Source organism: Drosophila tropicalis, unplaced genomic scaffold (genome assembly GCF_018151085.1).
Source record: "Drosophila tropicalis isolate 14030-0801.00 unplaced genomic scaffold, ASM1815108v1 contig_993, whole genome shotgun sequence".
In the NCBI taxonomy this organism is placed as follows: domain Eukaryota; kingdom Metazoa; phylum Arthropoda; class Insecta; order Diptera; family Drosophilidae; genus Drosophila; species Drosophila tropicalis.
The window spans coordinates 1,010,522-1,017,714 of record NW_027173497.1 but is presented as its reverse complement, the minus strand read 5'-3'; the positions used below and the strand labels follow the sequence as shown (position 1 = coordinate 1,017,714).

The following is a 7,193-nucleotide window of genomic DNA, read 5'->3' as shown; positions in this document are numbered from 1 at the left end:
TCCCAATACAAACTTATATGAAAGGGCCTCCAGTTAGTAAGTCTTCCGGATATAACGACGAAAATCGGCGATCACAGGAACTCTAACTTTTTCCCAAAATATAAGCCACACTGATTAGTGTCACGGGATCGGCAATTTCACTGACATTATATTGAACTTTACGGGTATTAAAAAATAAAACAGGAGGATATTGTCATTTCGCAAAACTTATTTCATGGCTCACCACACAATTGGACTGACATTTTTATGCACTTTAAAGCACATGAAACACAGCCAGTGAATTCGCGTTTTTTTAAATTTATAAAATGAAATAAAACAATTCTGTTGGTGAGATAGTGAGTCGGTTTATGAGTGAGTCAAAGATAAACATGTTTAGTGATCATATTTACTCACAGTTAATGAACCTTTTCGTAAGCTTTGGTTTTGTTATTTTCACAAACCAAAAACTTATCAACTTAAACTTAAAAACTTAATATATAAAAATTATGTTTTGCTATGTGCGGTATGACCAATGGACCCAGAGCCTTTATTTCTAATCTCCTAAAGCACTTAGTACGCCGAGACAAACTTTGCCACGGCTTTTTCCCATAGTTCTAAATAATAGTGCAATGAGAAGGCAGAAAAAATTAAATGATTAAGAAAGAGAGCCTAACAAAAGGTCCTCTAGCAGACGACATAACGTGTACAGGCGTACGACTGTGGCTCTCGTTTGGGACGTATACCGAGAAACCTAGCTCGTGGTTTTGTAAGCGGGGCACAATTAGGCGTCCAGGTTGGGGGTTGAGTATGGGTCACGTGGCAGCAGTAGCCCCATAAGTCAGTCACTTGAACACCGACCCAACAAAGCAACAGCAAGAACAACTGTATTTCAACGACGACGACGACTACTACGAGAACGACTCGAGGCACTCTCTAAAAAAATTGTTGTCGAGCTTAGAGTGGACAAGTCAGCGAGGCACATGGCACAGAGGCACGTGAAACACAATTCAAAAACATTTTGACCGGCAAAGTTGCTAGACGGAATTTCTTCTCCTTTTTTGAACGACGAAAGTTAAGCCAACTTTTTAATAAACTGCACCTGCTGCTGCTTCTCAATTTCTTCGAGTTCATTAAATCGGATTTATCGTAATGTGTGTATGTGTTCCGTTACTGGTGGCCTGAGACGATTGCGTAGAGCGATTGATTCGCAATTAGTTGAAGTGGAAGATGCAAAGTAAACGGCTATGAAAAAGGCAATGCACAAATAACCCCGGCAACCGAAGTGTCATTAACCTAATTGGCAAAGAAATAAAACAGAAGCAAAAAGCAACGTGTTGCCATAAAAGTGCACACAGAATTTACAGAAAGCAGGTAAAACCCCATTAGTGATTAAAAAGAGAAAAAGAATATTTTACGCCAACTGCATTTTGGCTGCAGTCCTTAAACATACGAAATTCCAATGCAGTGAAAAGTAATGTATGTTCGGCTGATTGTATAGTTGTAGTAGTTGTAGTTCGAGTGTAAAATGTTTGGAGTAAAACCACAACTGAGACCAAAACTCAGATATTTTTTTCCTCCATTCTTTTTTTTTTTTTGTACAAGTCAAATAATACGCCATATTTTTTGCCTCAAGTGCCGGACTCTGCTGTGAGAGAAAAGTGTGAATGCCTGTAGTGTTCTCGCTGGCTGAGTGAGAACTCTTCAGTCTGTTTACTGCACAAAGAAACAGCAAAGTGGTCGGATAGTCATTGAACCGAGCTACTGGAGTGTTGCCCCACAAGTGTGTCTCCTGTTGGGTGCAAGCCTGGACATGGACACATTGTCTTGGAGAGTTCTTGGCATATTGATTAAGGGAAGATTAAGTTGAATGGCTCAATGCAATTTGGTTTTTAGTGTACGATACCAGACCCCCCGTCCCCGCCAACTAGCTCGGGAATAATATAAATAATATGATATAAAAACTATACTATATTTAGTATTATAATATTTATATTTGTAATACAAGCATTATTTCATCAAAATGATATCGAGAATCGAAAGTACAAATAAAAATATTTTTTGTATGATTTTATGTTTAATGTATAAAATTTTGCATTTTAATAGCTGGAATTGGCAAACATCAACGCAGCGCGAAAAACCAACTTCAACTACAGACTATAGCACGCCTGGAATCAGCCCAGAGCCATCTGAGGAAAGTTTGCGTCTGCGTCGACGCAGCAATTTCGTTTGACCACAACAAATCAGACACGCAAGGCAAGTGCTTGAAAGAAATAAAGAGTTCCTTAAGAGAGAGCGCGACTAGCTACAAGGACAATGTCCAACGAAGAGAATGAATATATAGGTGGACCTGGTGCTGCGGATGACGATAATGGGGCAGGAGTTGATTTGGACGAAGACCGCGGTAGCGTCGCAGCAGCTGCTGCTAGTCACGAACCCATGCTTGTTGGACAAACAATGCCACAAATTAGTTCGAACGCACAGCTCGAGGGAAACGTTACGCCGACGACGACTCAGTTCGATGATAATCAAATAAATAATAACGCTAGCAACAAGCCACATCATCAGAGCAATAATAACGACAGCAACCGTAGTAGCCCCACCAAGAGTCCCACCCGAAATATATCATCGAGTTTTCAAATCAACTACGATGACGAGGAGGACCTAACAGAAGATAAGCCGGCATTGGCTGCTGGGATTGGACCAGCAGCAGAAGCAGGAGCAGCTGCGGGCAGAGGCGGGGTACCAGACTATTGGCAACAGCGTAACGGAGGAGCCGGATCAAGTTGCGCCATCAGCCCTGGATACTTGGATAACATGAGTGAGAACTCGGAGCAACCGCCTGTTGTACCCCTTGTGCGTTCAAAATCTCGACCGGAAATTTCAAGCGCCGCCGCTTCACGTTATTCCAATTTGTCGTATTGGAAAGCTCGAAGAGTAGTCTTCTATCGCAATGGGGATCCATTTTTTCCCGGTGTGGAGCTGCGCTATCGCCCCGGCCGGGATGTCACCTCGTTGGACAATTTGCTGGACAAAATATCTCCGAAAATGGATCTGCCCCGAGGGGCCCGCTATGTCTTCTCAATGGACGGCGATCGCAAGTATCACCTAGACGAACTGGAAGATGGGGCCTTCTATGTCGTCTCCTCATTTAAGGCATTTAAGGTAAGTTGAATTTGCATTTACTTGTACAATTTTACTATAGGTCTTAACGACAGAGTCCTCGTAAAATCAATAGAAATTTGAATATTTTCGTATAAAACTATATAAGCTGAATTTTTGTTTTGCGGTCAGCGTCCTCCTTCAACTTGTTCATTTGGCCTAAAAAGGAAAGCTTTCGTCTTATTTATTGTTTTTGACCTGCTCCCTTTTTTGCATGCAAACCACTTTCCTTTTCTCCCCTTGTGCTCGTTTTCAGGGCTTTTTGTTGTTTATTTTTCTTCTTTTCGCGACTGACCTCAGAGTAAGAGTCGGAGTTGAAGGAGCCACACACTCCCTTACACGGCATGGCCTGAGCTTGTGGGAGTCTTTTCTCTACTTTTATTTACATACCCTTACAAAAAGGGTATATTAAATTTGGTTAGAAGCAAGCAACGCAACTAGGCAAACATCTCCGACTATACAAAGTATATATGTATGTGTTATATTGATTAGCTCAACGAGTCAAAGTCATAACTGTTAACGACTACGATTAATTATAGGTGTAATTTACTCACCAATATTAAATTTTACGAAAATAGATTAGAAAACACCGAAGGTATTCAAAAAAGTTACTCTTCGTGACTTTGCCGCTTGTATAGAAGCTATATGATATAGTGGTCCGATCCGGCTGAATCCGAGATTTACAACACGTGCAGTGTATACAAGCCTACATACAACATTTCAACTCTGTAGCTCTTACGGTCTAGAAGGAGATGGCGTTGATCCAGACGGTCGGACGGTTGAACATGGCTATATGAACTCGTGCTTACTTCTATGCGTGGCACACTTCTGACCTAAATTAATATACTCTTTTTGCAAGGGTATAAAAAACATGCAAGGGTGTACAAACTCCGGCACTGCCGATATTAGCCCCGGCCCACTTTTTCCGAACAATTAGCTTGGTGCTTGCAAGTTGGCCACATTGAAAATAGGCGCTCCGAAGAGTTAACTTAGAAGGTCTTTACTCTTATTTTGTACATAGGTTAACCATTAAAGAGAGCCAGCAAGTTCTAAGAGAGCAAAGCTATTAAGAGTAATGTTAAGGTTAAAGTATGACAACTGAATGAAGAAATCCAATTTTATTAATAAACTACTCTATAAATGAATGCCATTTAAAATAATGATAAAAAGATCTTAAGGTCTTAAAGCCCAAAAAAATCACATTTCAAACATTTTTTGTAAAGATATGAATAATTTGGGACTATTTGTTTTATATAAATGTTGTTAATTGACATTTGAAGCATCATGGGTAAAATTTTGAATTCCATATACAGTTGGACCCCGATTATCCGGGACGGTCCGGACCAGCCATTACGTAAAATCAAAAATCCCGGTAAATCGAGAGCAAAATGTCCACACACATACATATTTCGTTCACACTTTCGTACTTTCGTACATACATATTTTTAAATCAATCCACAAACAAATGTTTCTTAGTTCTACAAAGTAATATGTATATACGCGCTTGTTTCTTATTGATTGCTAACTAAAACGGGGAAGCCCCGAACTCGTTTCAGAAAAAAATATTAATTCATCATATAATAACGGATAATAGAGGTAATCACAATGACAATGGAACAAACTCAACTTCATCCCGGATAGTAGGGGAGCCCGGATAATCTGTATATATGTACATACATACATACATATATGTATGTACATATATTTCGATCCGTGGCAGCGCATCTGCTAAGTCTCTATGACAAAAAGCGTTTGCGGTGGTCACCATGCTGGGTTACAAGATCATCCGAACAAACAAATTTAATCACTTATTTTTATAACGATATCCGCTGGTAATGACGAAAAAAATGTTTCGTCACGAACTGCTTATACACACAACATTCTTCAAATGCATTAAACCAAGTGTATGTGGGCTTCTCCATTAATTATAATCTCGGATTCGGCTCCAATAGGAACGATCGATAGAAGAAAAATTTAGGGCTGAAAAAATAGGCTATTGGCGGCGCTATAAGGCTCGTGGGTTTGTAAGAGTGAGCGAGATAGCATATGCTGTACTGAGATATGTATGTAAAATAACATACATTTGGTGTTCAAAATTTAAATATTTGTTTTACCTGGTGCATGGTAAACCGAAGTCGGCGAGACGACTTGCTTCATTTTTATTCATTTCTGTATTGTATCTATTTTCCAAACTGCAAAAATGTTCACCCTCTTAATAAAATTTTGGTATCTAGAACTATTTGTATTATTTTTTAATTTCCCAGAAACTTCAATCATATTCGGAATCTGTGACACCAAATAACCCTAAAAAGGGATATGAAGTCCTTGCCACAAAATTGCTGTTGACCTGTGTAATCTATTGCTCTATTCAAGACTGTGCGTCTAATGCACTTCAAAGTCAAGTCGAGATAAAGTAAGTCGTCTCGCCGACTTTGGTATACCATGCACCAAGTGACCAAAATGTATGTGCCTTGTAGCATATGCTGTGTACAATTTTTTTTGTCTCTAGCTAGTATAGTCCTAGATAAAATAGTTTTTATCTAATTTGCGGTGGCGTAAGTAGGCGGGGCAACAATTTGAAATAAACTCGATCACCGTACGTCCGGCTCTGTCTGCGGACTCGGCTGTCGATGCTGATAAGGAATATATGTATATATGCTTTATGGGGTCGGAAAAGCTTCCTTCTGCCTGTTACACTCGTTTTGGCGACTTTAATATACCATTTCACCCCGTGGGTGCATGATATAAAAGGAAAGCAAGAAAAATGGAAATGAAAGAAGGGGCGAATAAGAAATACCACTAACTTCTACAACGCCACCAACTTCAGAGCTGGGGTTGAGGCCATCCCGCGCTTCGCCTGCGGCTTGGCAAACAAAAGCCTCGCATATAGCATCGTTTCACTCGGTCCTCGGTCGCTTCATATGAAATCAAAACTTATGATGAAGAAGTCGAGGCTGCACAGCTGCAGGCTTTGAGGCGAAGTCGAGCTCTGTGCCGTATGGGTCGAGCAGCTCCGACAAAAAGCACAAAGAACAATAGCGCTCCACGATTGAGTTTAAAAATGAATGGAAAATTGCACGTAAACAAAAAAGGCCAATTTGAAAACTTGTGGCTTGGTTTCACTTAAGGAAATTAATAATATGTAGCCAAACGAGTAGACAAAACCCTTGCTTCACTCTAAGAAGTCATGAGAAGCAGACTAATCAAAAATTTGCACAAAACGAAAAAAGGCGTGGAAAAGTGAAAACAAAATAAAAAAAATGTTTTTTCAAATCGTTTTTGATAATTTATTCATCATGCTGGGCGTATGTATATGCGTGACTCGGACTCACTAACTTCATAGACTTGATATGGCTTTTTTCTTTTTGCTTCTTGCATTACCAGAATTTTTGGGGTGCGGCAAATTGCAGTAACCTTGTAAGAATATTTGAATAATAAATTGGGTAAAGTTAGAAAAAAGTGGAAAAGAAAAGAAAAGTGGAAGAATTCTTTGGTAAATATAATAAAACAAAGGTCTTAAATGTCAATAAAGTAAATTAAAATTTTGATCTATTGCCTACTAGACACAATGAAAAGAACTTATTGGTTGCGCTCAGTGAGTAAGTTTACTATGCGCTGATTCAAAGACAATGTCGTGTTTTTTTCTATTTTTAATTGGGAAAGCAATTTCAGTAACTAGTTGTACATTTTGATAATGTCGATTTTCCTTATGGTTTGCGACCAGTTTCATAACTTACATGAAATTCATACTTTCTCCAAACCTGGAATTGACTTGGCCAGTAATAATGCAACACCGCCATAAATACGCTTTAAAGGTGCAGCACGCCAATTATGAATGATGACCGGGCCAGCACATGGAACTGCAGCAAACCAAGAAAAAAAAGACGGCGTGGACAAGAAAATAAACACGCAAAGCTTTTAGTTTTCAACCCTCAACAAAAAATAAAATTTTTGGCACAAACGTGCAGGGCATATCGAAAAGCAAATCTCCTTCTCATGCAGCACGCAAGGTCAGGACGCGCTGTAATTAAGTGCAAATAGAACGGGAGTGGCAG

General features: G+C 39.5%; 1 protein-coding gene across 1 annotated transcript in view; it reads left to right on the top strand.

Moving 5' to 3' along the window:
• The first annotated feature begins 2,465 nt into the window (after window positions 1-2,465).
• DCX-EMAP (Doublecortin-domain-containing echinoderm-microtubule-associated protein) overlaps window positions 2,466-7,193 on the top strand; it is a 67,259-nt gene continuing 62,531 nt past the window's right edge. Inside the window, exon 1 of the mRNA XM_068302440.1 lies at window positions 2,466-3,141. Coding sequence (XP_068158541.1) covers window positions 2,794-3,141 — 348 coding nt within the window. The 5' untranslated portion in view covers window positions 2,466-2,793. The remainder of the gene's footprint in view (window positions 3,142-7,193) is intronic.